The sequence below is a fragment of the Manacus candei genome, unplaced genomic scaffold (genome assembly GCF_025592945.1).
Source record: "Manacus candei isolate 608988 ecotype Guabito, Panama unplaced genomic scaffold, ASM2559294v1 h1tg000126l, whole genome shotgun sequence".
Taxonomy (NCBI): Eukaryota; Metazoa; Chordata; class Aves; order Passeriformes; family Pipridae; genus Manacus; species Manacus candei.
Window position 1 is genome coordinate 716450 of NW_026138174.1, and position 15676 is coordinate 732125.

Genomic DNA, 15676 nt, shown 5'->3' on the forward strand with positions numbered 1-15676 from the left:
GCTTTTAAAGTCAGGAAGCTTTTAGCCACAAAGAACTGACTCCATGTGCATCCCTGTTCACCAAGTGACTGTTATTAAAGCACCCAAAATAAAAAAAGAGTAGTTCCCAAACTAGGATATCCCATCAGGAAATACTTCAGTGAAGGACATGAATTGGCTCCTGCGAACGTGTTTTGATTCAGCAATAATTCCATAAGAATGTTTATCTTCCTTTAAATTTAGAATAAATTCAAGTCTGCCCTCCCAACCCTGTTACTAATTTGAAGTGTATCAGTAATACACAGAGAGGCTGAAGTAATGCAGCTTTAAGACCCAAAACTGAGAGAACCCCTCCTTGCTGCTGGCTGGCAGCGGAAACGGCATCGAGACCTGCAGTCTTGCACAACCCTGAAGTTTCGTGCTCATCGTGCACAAAGTAATTGGTTACTCCCAGGGGGACTAGAACAAAGGAGAAATAAAACATGAACGTGGCAGATCTCAGCCGCTGACGCGGTGCCGCTCGCTTGCAGCGCGGCTGTGACAGCTTCGTGCTGCGGGTCACAAACGCTGGCAAAGGAGTCCCAGCTGGGCTGGGGGGCCTGACAAAAAACAAGCCAAACACAGCCACGGGTGTGGAACCAGAAACGAAACGGCTGAGACTGTGAACCACAGCTTTCAGACAGCCGGCTGGTGCTTCAACACCTCTCACCAGCGCGGCTCTGCCAGAATTCTTACCTACGGCACCTTCGGGCGCAGCTGTGCTCTCTACCAAACACCATTTAGCTATTTACCAAATAAAAATATGTAACAAATATATTATTTATGTGATCATAGACCCAATGTACTTTGAAACACATCATCACCGGTTCCCCGGACCCCCGAGCGCTGCCGGGTGCAGTACCCTGCCCACCCCCGGGAGCCGTGGGGCCGGTCTCCGCATCGCAGGGCCAAGAAGGTGCCGCTCTTTCTGTTCTATCTCTAAACCCGGCGCTCAGCATTGACTCCCCAGTCCTCCTCTGTAGCTCCAGAGACGGCAGTGAGGGGCACAGGCGGGATTCCGCGGGACCGGGAGCTCCAGCCAAGTGGTCCCGGCGAGGCTCTGGGAAAGGGTCGGTGGGGATGGGCCAGTGCCCGAGACCCTCCGCATCGCCAGTGCCGGGGGTCCCAGGTTTGCACAGCCCTGGCCGTGACCCGGCTCCGAGCGCACGGAGACGGAAATCCCCGGCGGGAGGAGGCGTGGAGAGAGAAAGGAGAACGGCCCACGGCGGGCAGCTGCCGGCTTGGCTCAGCTCAGCTCAGCTCTGCTCAGCTCAGCTCCGCACGATGAAGCCGCGAGGGTGAGTAGTGACCCCGGGCCGCGGAAAAAGGGGACCTGCCGCCCCCCTCATTCATCGCTGGGGCACGGGGGGAACTCCCCGGCTGGCTCCGGGACAGGGATGCGCATCCCCCTTTTAGGGAAACCCGAGCTTCGCTGCTGCAGCGGGCAGGGAAAGCGCTGGCGCGGGTGGGCTGCTTGACTGGAATCAAGGGCGAGGGGAACACTCCTGATCCCTGGACAGCGGTTGCGACGATAAAAGCTCCTGGAGGCAGCTCCCGTCCCCCGGCGGGTCCCGCGACGCTCCCGGTTCTCGGAGCCGCGGGACCGGAGCCGAGGGGTTGAGGATGTTCCCAGAACCTCCTTCCCCTGTTAGCCGGGCTGGAACCCCTTGTCTCTCCGCGTTCGAGGGCTACAGGCAATTAACAGGCATTTTATGGAGATTTTTAGCCGAAAGTGAACGATGGGAGATGACTCAGCTGAGTTTTTATTGCCCAGGTTGACGTTTCTTTAGGGCAAGTGTTAGAAGAGCTCCGCAGGTAACTTATTTGGGGCACCTGCTGATGCGAGAAGAGCCGTGTCGCTACAAGGGTAGGGGGTAAAGTGGATCTCAGGGGGGTAAAGTGGATCTCAAATGGTTGTTGTAACTGAAAGCATCGGGACATCTTTTGCCTGGCAGGGTTGTGCCAGAGCAGCAACCTTCCATGGCTCTAAGATGAGCAGTGATGGAAAAAATGTTGGTAGGAAGAATGATCTCATCAAATAAGAATGTATGAAAAGGGAACTGCAACTTTCTCCTGTTTCATATGGCATTTTAAAAAAAAATTGCAGAAGAGGGAAGGTGTGGGAAAGACTTGAGAAAGGATAAAATAAAGTTAAAATATCTTTTAAAAATCAGAGAAAACCTAAGAAACTTACTGGAGCTCACTGCTAGTGTGGGGGACACAGGAGCTGGGTGTACATAAAGGACAAAACAGAGGTTTTGCTGCAGGCAAGAGCATTTCTCCCTTTTTCCAATAGAAGCTGGGAATTAATGCTATTCCAGAGGAACACGGTGGGTTGACACTGCCCCCACACAACCACAGCTGCAACCTCCTCCAAGTAAGAGGATGAGATCTGTCCAATCTTGGCTGTGCATCATTATCAAAATAAGAAATCAAGATCTGCTTTGTGTACATACATATGAGGATCGGTTCTGGCTGACTATTGGAATGTTTGTTGACATTAGCAAAAGCCTACTATGGGAAATTCCCTAAGGAGTCCCTTAAAGATAAGTCAGTTACTTTTTGTATTTCATTCAAATGAGTTGCTATATCCATAATTTCCATGTGGGTGGGGATTGATAAAACAAGCACAGGATTAAGAAAGATTAAAGACTACATTAAACGGAGCTTATCAAGACAGATCTCTAGAAGCCTGGCACAAAAGTGATGACTCCTGCACTGTATAAAAATACAACAGGAATACAATACAAAGCCATGTGCAGAAGCCACCAAAAGTCACTGACAGAGACAGAGCAGAGCAGAGCTAACTCTCTGGAATGTTTAGGTACGATTACTTAGGAGAGTTCCTTTAAGCCTGATGGCAGATTCACTAAAATAAGTAATAGAGCAGAAATGTTCTACACTGGTCATCCACTTAAACATTTGAAACCTCATCTATGAAACTGTTTCAAAGGACACAGAAAAGAAAAATGAAGTGTTTCCTTCATATAAAAGAAATAAAGTTCATAGTGCTTCTCCCCAAAACATCTCAGTCTCTGGACATGGGGCTTCAAGTGGAGGTAGATTTTGTGTCAGGAATGTTCTGTGCTTTCTCCATGGGAAGCCAAATACGTTTGGGGGGATTATAACTTTGGGGGGGGGGGGGGCAGATGGGAATCAGAGACACTCCTCCACAGCAGAGGAGCCCCAGGGTGTGCCCGGGGAAGCTGGTAGGAGTAAAGCTGGGCAGAAGCAATGCTGTGCCTGGGAAGTGGATTATGAATTCTTATGCTTGGCTGGACAAAGGAGCAGAAGCTGTGGGGAAAGGGCAGAAAGCTTGGAAGAGAGAGAGAAGGGATGTTGTAAAGCATAGCTGATGGGGAAAAGCAAGGTGAGAAATGGCTGCTGGGGAAGTGAGCTTAGGGCTTGGAGGGAGGAGGGTCAGGGTTGGGAGGGAAGGCAGTGAGCGATCTGGGTGGAAGATCCTGGAGCTCAATCCTGGCTGGACATGGACTGCTGGAGGCAGCTCTACCCATTGTCCCCAACCCTTGGCTCAGTGTTGGACCTGGCTGAGGGTTGAGAACAACTGAGGAAAGGAGCTGTACCCAAGTAGTGTGGCCTCACAGTCCTACTTGCTTGCAAGAGTGAGCTGGGCAAACCAGCAACGAGCCAGTGCTCGTGTCCCTCTGCCCATCAGCTCAGCTTTGCAACCTTATTGTACCTGGGGCAATATCAAGGTGGGCAACTGCAGCCGGAAAAGTCTCATTGCAAAACCTTTCCAGCATTCCAAAACCTTTCCTTTCCCTTCCCACAGCACTCTGGAGGAAGGAGAGAACAATGTGTAACTAGGCATGGTGGTGAAAGGCTACTTTAAAGTAACTCCTAAGAAAGTGCTGCGCATTTATCTTCCTTAAAGCCCTGTGGGATGACAGTTAAGTCACTTGGACTTTGTAGACAGGTTAAACTGGGTTTTCCTATAGCATCTATCTCCTATAACACCCTGGGGTAACTCCTGCATAGATTTGCCCCTCGAGTAATCAAACACACCGAATTCTTTCCAGCAAAACCTTTGCACTCCACTCCAGTGCTCTCCACTATCAGCACGTTTCCTGTTTACACATTTTTACTGAGTGCACAAACCGGTGGGCAATGTGGTCAGCTGCTCTTTGACCTTTACCCAGACAAAACCATAACTCCCTGAGTTTCAGCAAAAGTATGAAAAACCTAGGTTTCGACCTGGGCATCCACTGTCCTTCCCAGTGATCCAGATAGCCTCCAGGGCCTGTTTGTCCGTCTTTGTCCCATTTGTCAATCCAGTTTGTTTTTCACAAAAGAGACAGGCACAATACCAGCTTCATGCCCTCTGCTCTGATTCCAATATTAGTGCATTTTGCTGCTATTCATGGCCTTGGCCACCTACCCACAGTTATGAACAGAAGTTTTGCAGCTGTCAAAAATGCAAATAATTAATGGGGCATTACACAGTAGCAGTACCTAATTTACCTACTTCTGCCACTGTACTAAAACAATCAATATTGGGTTTATTGCTTATTTAAACAAGAGAGACTCTAAAGTCAATCATGTAACGCTCTTGTTTGCTTTTATTTTTAGTTATGGATTTCTGTTACTGCTCCTACATCTTCTGAGAGCTGGTAAGTGCAGAACACTTCAGTTAAAAACTAAGCTTCCCTCCCTTTATTGTGTTTATTATGTTTGGCCAAATACACAAAGCAGTTGTAAAATGCACAATATAATCATCTGCCTGTTTTCAGCAAGATACTTAAACATTCCTCAGTGTGAAATGTTTCTCTGACGTGCATCAGGGAAAGATGGAACAATCAATTTTTATCAGTTTCACTGCAGAGAACAGCGAGGGACCTCATGGATGCTCTTGCTCAGATTGCTTTGCTTGCTTCAGAGATATCCCTGCTTACGTATCTCTGCCAACAAAAGGCCTTCGAAGTGGACTAATAAGGGCTGTTGATAAGCAGATCTAACGTGCCTGGATACTCATGACTAGAATTATACATCACAGTGTCCAGCACCCAACAGTAGTAAGTCTTTTACTGCAGTTCCAAAATATCCCTTGCAAAACGAAGGTAGGGTTAAGCGACATCACCTGGTGATATTTAAGTGTTTTTAGAGTTGTCTCTCCTCAGTTCCTGCTTAATCATTGAGAAGGACCTCAAAAAAATCATCAAGGAAACTCCCTGGCCCCAACATCAAGACAAACTGTACCAGCTTCAGTCTCAGTAGGTGCCAGCCGGCCTCTTCTTGCAGAACACCAGTGGTGGAGGTTACCTCATCTTCCCTGGGTGCCACTTCTCCTGCTACTGAAGGGGGTTTCCCGGAGTCTGAGCCACAGCATCTGTGTTGCAGTTCAAGCCTGTAACTTCTTGTCTGACTCCTTGGAGGATAAGGGCCTGGAAAACATCCCACCTTCCTCCCTGCAATCTGCTTCATTGGTGTTTTAAAGCCAGGGTGCCCAACTCAGAGGTGTAAATGAGCTATTTCTGAGTTCAGTGCACCCTCACAAACAGAGGTCCCCCTTTAATATTGATGCCTCCCTCCCACCTCACCATGCCCTGTTTCCGCATTTCCAAACCTTCAGTCCTATCATCTTTCTTTCCCAAATCATCCACCCACATAATCCCTTCCCCCAGATGTAATCTCTGCCATTCAACCCCATGCCTGACCCCCTCTCACCCCCCTGCCTGACACAACACATACACTGCTTTGCTGTCAGCAACCAGTTGCACCGAGGACATTTTGGCCAGGAGGAGAGGCTGCCTTTCTCCAGTCTGGAAGGCAGGAAAAGTGTTCTGAAAGCCAAATAAGTTCTGAAAGCCACCTACCTCAAGTGACCCTTAAGTTTTAAATGTTTAATGGATGTGTCACTGGAGGCATCTGGCCAGGCTGTTTTGCCATCTGTATGCGTTTATTGAGAGGGTGTCACCGATAGTAGCAACTAAATGTGATTTCTATGGCATTCCTGCTTTCAGAAACACTGCTTTTAGTCCCCTTCTTAATTTTTGGGTGTCAAAATAATGGTAGCACTCTTTTTCTCATCAGTGTTTCCCTTTCTCGTGATTTACCTCGTGTCACCTGTAATTTTTCTTAATTAAAAAAAACCTCCAAGTGATTATTAAAGCATTAGGGCTTGAATATGTGTCTGCAGTCAGTGGGCAAAGTGCAACATGTGGATATCCATGGGACTGGGAACGCTTAAGACTGGTTGGTCCTCAGAGAAATGGTCCCTTTGGACAATATACAGAAAAATGGATGTGGAGAGAATTAGCCACTGGCAAGTCATGTGGTAGGAATGACTATGAAGTGAGCACACGCACACCTGTTATAAATACTAATACTGGAGTCTGTATGTACTTGAAAATAATGACCCTTTTTCCACATAACCTCCCTTATTTGTCTCTCTCTTTTGATCCTGCAGTTATTGCACTAGAGAAGAAGAACGTCATCAGTAAACTCGGAGACAATGCTACACTAAGTTGTATTTTTGACAAAAGAGACTTGCAATTAAAAAATCTACGGGTATATTGGCAAATCGCCGATCAAGTGAAGTGTTCAGTTGTGCATGCACTGGTCTCTGGTCAAGACAACTACAGCAATCAGTGTATTCATTTTAAAAACAGGACTCAATTATTCTGGGACAGGTTGGAAAATGGTGATTTTTCTCTACTACTACTTAATGTCAGCCAGAGTGATAAACATACATACAAATGTATAGTACAGGAGAAAAAAGAATTTCCCAAAGTGGTTCACCAGGCAGAAGTGGTTCTCAGTTTAGCAGGTAAGAACTTGTGTCACTTACACATATTTGCCCAAATTCTCATTTCAGTTTTTCAAATTCATGCTATTTCTATATTGTATTTAAGCACACCCTTGGAAACATACTTCAGCCCTTTGCTGAAATGATGTGTGCTTAACTTAAATATTACAGACAGGGAATCTAAACCTGGGAGAATACCTGTAACAACTGTTTACCCAGTGTGTGTTTCTTTTCCTCTTGTTTTTCATTAATATTAAGACTCTTGCATGTGACTGGGTGACAGCAGCTTAAGAAGCTGCTTTCTTCCTCTGGGTTTGGCTTTAGCTTTCTGCCCTTCCAGTAATTCTCTCAGCTCTCTGGGCTGAGAGAACCTGCAGGTGTTTCCCTTTCAAGTTATGAAGGCCATGTGAAACCCAGAAGTTCTGCTTCAGAGCCTACGTCAGAATTTTGTCTTCTCAATATGTTTCAAAGTATCACTGACTGTTTCTTCTTCTCCTGCTCTCCAGCTAGTTACAGCCAACCAATACTCAGCGGACCAATAAGAAACAGTACTGGAGAGGAGGTGACTTTCAGCTGCAGGTCTGGCAATGGATACCCAAAGCCCAATGTTTATTGGATAAATAAAATGAACAACAGTCTCCTGAACGCATCATCGCTGGAGATCATCTCCCACGCCGACGGCACCTACAGCGTTTTCAGCACCCTGACGGTGAAAGCCACTTCCAACATGCAAATAGAGTGCTCCATAGAAAATGAAATGCTGCAGGAAAATCTGTCAGCCAATTGTAAGTCCCTTCACGCTGCTTCATGTTTTCTAGATAGCAGGAACATCAACCCACAGTGCGTCTCTGTCCGTAGATACACACTAACAAGGCCTATGTGTTAATTTAGTAGTTCCAAGAGGTGCTGAGAAGAGCTCAGGTTTTGTTTCAAGCTAATTATGCCTAGCCATGCATTTTATGTTTACTTCTTTCGCGTTGAAGTGAATACCCCATAAAGTGTATGATGACAGCAGCTCTGAGGAGCTCTTGCATGCCGGGCAGTCACTGTGCTTTACTCTTTGGTCCCTCGGGAATATGCTGACTTGGGGAATTAAGTTATTTTTCAAGGGCCACCATACAGCAGATCCATGCTTTCTGACTGCCTACCCAACTGCTTTGCAGACTCATAGTTACTTTTTACTCAGCCTAGTTTCAAAGTTCAGTTTTCAGTCTCCAAAACTCAATTCATTACAGTGCACTATTTAAAGCAGGCCTGCAGAAATGTGGGTAATGTCAGCTGAATAGAACAATACACCTAACAGCACAAGTATAATATGCTATTTATTGCTGATGTGAGTCATCAATAGTAAAAGCAAGTATTTAGCACTCAACTCTTCACAAAATCAGAAAGCTATTAAAAAGAAACAAACAAACAAACAAACTATAAAGTTAGAGCTATAATACCACTGCTGAAGGTCATTATTTCAAACAAAACTGTGTAGAGAAGCTGTATGGAGTGGGAAGGCTTACCTGGAGGTGGCTCTTTGCTCTCACTGCAATTCCTGGTCCTACCTCCAGCTACCCCTTTCTCTCACAGGTTTCTGCACTCTGGTGCAAGGAGGTTGGACTGTTTGCATAACTGTAGCTGGATACCCACAACTTGTGTACCTGAACACTCCAAGGAATCACATACTCTGGACTTAACAACACTGATCCCACAAACATAGGCAAACTACATAAACTATTTCCAGGAACAAAAACTATGCACACGAGCAAAAGTTGCACAGTAGAGTGTTTAAATGATGATATACCATGCTGTCATCCCAAATTAAAGGAAAACTGAGTAACCTTGTCATTAGTTTCCTAATGGCATTCTGTCATATTGTCTTCTGGGGGAAAAGACCTTCATATTACCAGTTTCTGTTTGTTTTTAAAAGCACATGACACTTGAAATAGTTAAGGGATGTGATTTAAAACCCTCAGTTTGCAGCAGTAGGTGAAGATCCTCTGTTAATTTCAGGGAAAGAGGTTTTCACTCACTTTTCTGAATACATTCAGATTTACATTATAGATTCTGTATAGATTTATTTTTAACTGAGTCTAAGTACAAGCCCAAACATAAAGTCTCTCAAGGCTGGCAGGAAAGAACAAAAAAGAAGAAAGAAGGATGGATGCAGTGTGATGAAAGGGAAGAGTAAACTGGTATTGTATTATTGGACATTATTAGCTGGAGATGTGCCTTGCTCAGAAGAAATCACCAGTATCACAGTGATACACATAGCACAAATATTTAATCCCTCAGAATTTTTTTATATATGAAAATTTGGTGAAATATTTGCCTGGTATGAAATGTGAACATTTACACCTTATTACATCCCCTTTCTATTTTATTCTAGACACGGAGCAGAAGCAAAGCAATGGTTCTAGCACAGAAAACCTAGGGAAAAAAGGAAGACTTGCTCAAGCAGCTGGCATCATTTGCATTGTCATTCTGATAGGCCTTCTAGCTGTTTTAATCTGCTGGCTGTGGAGACGGAGGTCCTCCCATCTGGTGTCCTATACAGGTAATGAGACACTTCATTTGCACGACCAAATGTCTTAAGAATTCTTTTTCACTTACAAATATACTTCATGCTATCCATTGTGTCACTGGTAGGTACGACTAAGCTGCCTGCGCACAGGGAAATGCACCTGCAGGAAACTGTGCTGTTTTCAAAAACCTGTGGTGCCCTGGGGACGACACATAGCACCCCAGGGCATGTTATTCTTTATGGTTTTCTGCTCTTGTGCCTGAGCCTCACAGGAGTTAGCTGCTGGATGTGAGAGTAACTCAGACTTTGTGCCTGTTCAGGCCATAGTTTGTCACCTGTGATCCCTGCAGGGATCTGTTTCTGGACAGATGGAGGGGATACTCCTCCATGGAATAGAACTGGGTTCAGTAGCTTGCTCTGCTTAGCACACTCTGAAGCAGAAATCAGAGCATAATCCAATCCTGAGAGCTTTAGAGTCACTGGCTGGAAAATTAAGGGTCAGGATCCCACCAGGATCAAGCGGATTTCTACAGAAATATAGCTTGTCTCATTGTCACACATGTACTCTTGTGTTGCTGCATGACATCAATGCTTGGCCTAACAGAACAAAAGGGAGCTCTAAAAGAGGTCTTGTGAACCAGACTGAGTCTGCCAAGCTATCTGAGTACTTGCTGTAAGCTACTTTGCAGCTGTACAGGAGCTAACACCTGAGAAAAGGGAGCAGGGACAACCAGACTTTTCATGGACAAGGACAATCCTCGTTTCCAATCCATACCCTCTTCCTCCATGCTAGTAAGCCTGGGTGTCTCAGAAAAGAGCAGGAGAAAGCAGGGTAGTGATCTTGTCCAGCATCTGCAGCAGCTGTTCTAGAAGTTGCGTTCTTCTCTCAGAAACAACCCAAGGGGGGTGCAGGACTCTGTCCCAAGACATGGAGCAGGGCTATTACCTCATTATTTTATTATCCAAATCTGTCCTTCCTGAAATAGTAACCTATATTGTAAGACAATGGAGTAAGGACTGCATTTTGCTCTTCAAAGAGCATTTAGCACATTGAACCCTCAGCATTGGTGGATGTTGCTTAATATTAATCTCATTTGGATAAACACTATAGTTATCTACCCTACATGCTTAAACCTGTGAATTTGTTTCAACAGATGTCCCACCAAATGAATACAAAGAAGGACCCAACCGTAAGTATTAAAAATATATTACTGTATTTGTCTCAAGAGTGACTTAACTTCAAAGCTTTGGTACCCAAGTTTAGCACAAAGCCTTTAGATTAGACTTGTTGGATGTTATAACTCAAGCATGTAAAGTAGGAGCCCTACTTCTTCTGTCAGCCTTTTCCTCAAGGTCTGTAAGTGTTGACAAAGGCAGCCTGAGAGTCTTAGTTCCCAAAAGTTCCTTCAACAGTTCAGGCCAAAGGACATGACAAATCAACAGGGAACATGGAGCATACAGGCTGAAGCCACCCTCCCTTCTTGTTCTACAACTATGCCAAAGCTTCATTGCCACAAACTTGGAAAATCTATCTTAAATGCTGATTTTTGAGTCTGGACAACACTGACCATTTATCATTTCATATCACTACAGTGCATATCACCAACTGGTTGTTCCCTGCCTTTTTAGGCACAATATCCTAGAAGGTTTTTAACTGGGATACAGGAACATAATTTTCTTTATGTCTATGAACCTGAGCCTTTATACACCCAACTAAAATAAAATACTAAGCACTCTCCTAGAAAAAAATTACACAGTTCAGACCTTCAGCATGTTCATATTTTTTATAAGCAATAATGCAATATTGCAGGCCAGCTGGTTTACAAATTCATTTACCACTTATAGTGGGAGAAAAATAAAAATAGGGCAAAAAATGAAGATAGATTTGGAAAAACAAACTCAGAACAGGGGATTTTGAGAGTACAGAGAGGTTGAAATATCTGCCTTTGGTAGTTTCTACTTGAGCAAATGACTGTTGCCTGTGTCTCTGCAGAACAGGCAGAAAATACTGTGATTCCACCAAAGCTGTAATAGTTAAAGCATAGTTTGCTGTAGCAGATGCTGTGAATGTACCCAATTCATAGTATCAAGCAGAAGCAATATAACCCCATAAATTAAAAAAATTTCTCAGGAACTTCTTTTGTGGTCATGGAAACTGGGTTAATGGTCAGTTATTTTCCAGACCGCAGCCTGATCCCCAACATTTGTGTTTACTAAACAATGAAAGGCATTGCACTGTTTCCAGCAGAGCATAATGTAGAGAGGAGGATGGATTTTCTCCTTAAAATAAAGAGAGTTTCTCATTTTGTTCCTGTGGACTACATTAACATACATTAACATAACACAAACAGTTCATTTAAGGTCAACTTCCTTTACAGACTGACTTATAGAAGGCCCTACTTATACAAGGGCCTTGACTTTGCTCATAAATAGAAAAATCTCTGTGACGTAAGTAAGAGTAAATATTTGTCTTATTTTGAAGGCTGCTGTAGCACGATTTGTTCATTAAGAACAAAGCAAAGACACTTGCCTTCCAGACTCTACCTTTTCCTTGGCATGTCTCTGCACCATTTGTGGAAGAGGAGGTGGGACAGCAGCTTTGGTGGCTCACTGCAATCAGCTGTCCCACCATCTTCTGGGCATCCTAATTTAAGGGCAACTTGGACCAATACCAGAGAAATGAGAATGATCTAGAGACCTGATGGAAGATTGGTCATGTTTGTTTAGGCTGATTAAGGACACGATAAACAAACCTCTTCAGAGCGTCCTTAGAGAGGATGGGACAAGTTATTTATTGTGCTAACCCAGCTGACACAGCACTTAAGGTCCAACAGATTTAAACAAAGGAGACTTAAACTGGATTTTAGGAAGAAATGTGTAATGGTAGTTGAGCACTGAGATGGAGAGTTTGTTCAGGCTGTCAAGCCTCCATCTCTCCCAAGTTGTTGCTATTCTGTTTCTTTTTTTTTTTTTTTTTTTTTAACAAAAGAGAAAACTAGTATCTGTCAGAAATTATTTAGTAATATAGCTGGTACTACCCTGGGGAAAAAAGATGGCTCTTGGAGAAACTCCAGCCTAATTCAGTCATCATTTCATATTCTCAAGCAGGCTGTGTGTGGTAGATGGGGAATAAGGCACTGTGGAGGTGCACCCAGGGGGATGCTCTGCCATGCATTTTGCTTTTCAGTACTGATGGGAATGTGCTTCTGGTGGTTTCACTTTATGAAGAAAGTCAGATTGCTTCATGGGCAGTGGGAATCCCAAATACTGCAAACCAAAAAGAGATTACTGAAACTAGCTTTTCTGTTAAAAGGGGGGGGGGAAAGGGTTGGAAACTGTGAGGAAGGCAGGTTGTAAAGAAGAGTAATTCCATCCTGGTGGGGTTAGTCTCTCCAGACACCCATTATAGAGTGGGGCAGAGTGCTCTGGAACAATTCTGACCTGGTCCCTGGAGGGATCCCCTCACTTCCTTAGAGGAGCCTCGGGAAGCCGTTTTCCCTTGACCACAGACAGAATTTGTGCTTCTCATTCTCTGAAACCCAAGGTGACACTGGTATCCCCTCACAAGGGAGGAGGATGTTAGTAGGAGTGCACTTTTTTGCATTTGCAGAGAGAGGCACTTCCAGGTTGTGGAACAAGGACAGAAGGCCCCCAGTTTCTTGGGTACCTGGGCAGAGACAGGGCTTCACCCCAGCCAGTTCTCTCTCAGCAGCATGAATACCTCTTTTCCATAGCTTTGTTCCACTGATTACATAGAAAAAACAATGCTAGGACATGATTATTTTGTGGAGAGTTTTTTTCTATTTTTTTTTTCTCTGAAATTGTTCTGTTTTTACAGTGCCTGCCTAAATGGAAAGTCTGCCAACAATTTGGGCAGCTGGAGATGTGTCAAGAGAAGCATCACTCCCTGTCTCAATGGCAGCACTGTTTGTAATACAACTGAGAGATTTCTGCCAAGAGAGATGGCAAAAAAAAAACCCAACAAACCAAACCAAACCAAAAAAAGCTTCTCCAACGCAAGAGACAGGAAAATCTGCTGGATTTTCATTTCAGCCACTGACTGTGTCCACACAGCAGTTGTGTGACCACTCCAGTTAACCACTTGGGACAGTCCTCTGTGACTGTCAGTGATTTGAGTACCTGCACTGAGGAATGCAGTAAACCTGGGAATCAACTGTTCTGTGCCAGAGCACTGGAAATTGGTGACTGTCCAGTCTCTCATCATCATCTTTGAGGATTTTGCTGGGAGCAGAAGCAGCCACCTTTCAGGAGCATGGGAAGTTCCTGCTGTGTCACCTCACCTGATGACTACTGGATGTGAAGAAAGGCAGCTAAAATAAATAAAACCAAAGGACTCTGCAAAGTGAGAATTGTAACTAACCCTTTCCATGTTTCTCTGTCTACAGTACGTCCTTTTCATTGTCTGGTTTCACCAGCTGCATGTTATTGTGTACAGAACTAGGCAGAACGCTTTGACCCAGGCCTCCAAAACTGATGGGATTAAGCACTGAATGTTTTAACATAAGAGTACCTTCTTTAAATGCACTTGATAGCAACGTTTTGTTTTTTACCAAATATTCCACCGAAAAGGGGATTTCCGCTTTTTACAGGAGTCAGAGCATACTGTGTGAAAGAACAGGCTGTGGAATTCTGACCAACTAAAAATAGTGCTTTATGTTATGTTAATGTTGGGTTACCTGGACTTACCCTTTTCGGGATGAAACAAAAACCATGGTCAAGTTCTGCTTGATTCAACCGAATCTTTATTTAAGCACACTCCTGCGGCTTCAGATCTTCCTTTCAGGGAGGATTTTAAACTGAAGTTTTTAAACTGTTCCTCTGCTTGTGTCTCATCCCTCCACCTACCCAACAACAACAACAACAACAACAACAACAAAAAAAACAAAAAAAAAAAACAAAAAAAAAAAACCAACAAAAAAAACAGAACAAAACAAAACAGAAGTGCTGTCAGGCTGTTGTCCATGAATGTCCAGAAAGCCAAGAACTGCAGTTTCCTTGTGCCAGTGCATGTGCCTTGCTGTTTCAGCCCCCAAGAGAAACTGGCTGCCGCAAACTTTGCTGATGGTATGAGGTTTTGAAGGAGGAGGAATCTATATTAGCTCACTTGCCCAGGTGGGACAGTTTCATCACAGGGGGATAGAGGTTACAATTTTAGACTGAGTTCTGGAATTACTCAGCTTCCCCTGCACTGGTTACTAGACAAAAATTGTACCATTTTTGTGAATAAGTCACAGCCTTGTTTGCCCTTGTTCTGTGTGTGGGAGGCACTCTGGTGTCAACTGCGAGCTGGGACATTGATTTTTCATATCAAGATCAGCTGTCAAGTCCCAGCCAAGTGAAAATTTTGTTGTCCTGTTCTCCCATCACGTGGAACCGGAATCATTAGGCAATAGTGCAGCAGTTAGCTTTTGTCGAAGCAATACCCCCAAGGAGGCTCCAAGCTGGATAGCTGTGCTTCTCTCACATCCATGAGAGGTGTTAGATATTTTATGAGTCCAGATCTAGTCTTCAGTGAACCATAAAGGGAACCTGCTTGAAGAAAGCTTGCAGACACCTTAAAAATGTGAATAACACCCGTGCAGATGTGCAGGGTAACCATTTCCTAGTGGTTCAGTAAGAAGTCCTGTGGACCTTTCCTTGCTATCTATCACATGAAGTTGTTTTGTGCAGTCTCTTTGGTGCTGCTGTAACTGACAGAAGCCTTTTTCCTAAACAGTTTTCCAACTTTTATAACTTTTATATGCTACAACTGCAAGAAGCTGTAACAGTTCAGAGATGTAAGAAATGACCAAGCAGTCACTCCACAATATGTTGTTAAACTGATCTAGACTGCTTGGATTTTCTTACCTCTGTGCTACTTCATGGATACATCTAAATGCAAAAGCCTGTTCTTGCAAAATCTGTACTTTCAATTGGTTTGAGGTTCCAGCTATTTTTAGAGGGTCCCAGTTGTTTGTTACCATTCAAAGGACGTAGGAGTTTTGTAATAACAGAGTTTTTGTCTTCATGTGCCACGTTTATATTTTAAATAAAATCCATTCATTCTTCTGGGTGTTTGACTAAATCTACCAGCATGCACACACAAGTCACTCTAAACCATTGCCCCCAACCCAAGTGGCAGTTTTGCTTTCAGCCACATCCCTCAGGGCATACAAGTGCTCCTTCCCAAAGCCCTCAGATCAGGAGACACCAACGCAACACAGACTTGACCACCTTTGCTTTTTTTGGTCTCACACAACAAAATACCTTGAGCAAACTCAGTGAAAGCCATGCAGTAGCCTGAAGGCAGCACTAAGCCCAGGCTGATACATCCATTTCTCACCCAAATTTACAACCCCAAGCAGAGCAGAGGTACAACA

General features: G+C 44.2%; 1 protein-coding gene across 1 annotated transcript; it reads left to right on the forward strand.

Moving 5' to 3' along the window:
* The first annotated feature begins 633 nt into the window (after positions 1-633).
* ICOSLG (inducible T cell costimulator ligand) lies at positions 634-15365 on the forward strand. The gene is made up of 7 exons (XM_051770883.1): positions 634-1316; positions 4609-4649; positions 6446-6805; positions 7291-7569; positions 9162-9329; positions 10451-10486; positions 13135-15365. Exons 1-7 carry the CDS (start codon positions 1099-1101, stop codon positions 13143-13145), a joined length of 1113 nt encoding a protein of 370 aa, XP_051626843.1. The 5' UTR covers positions 634-1098; the 3' UTR covers positions 13146-15365.
* Positions 15366-15676: the final 311 nt, after the last annotated feature.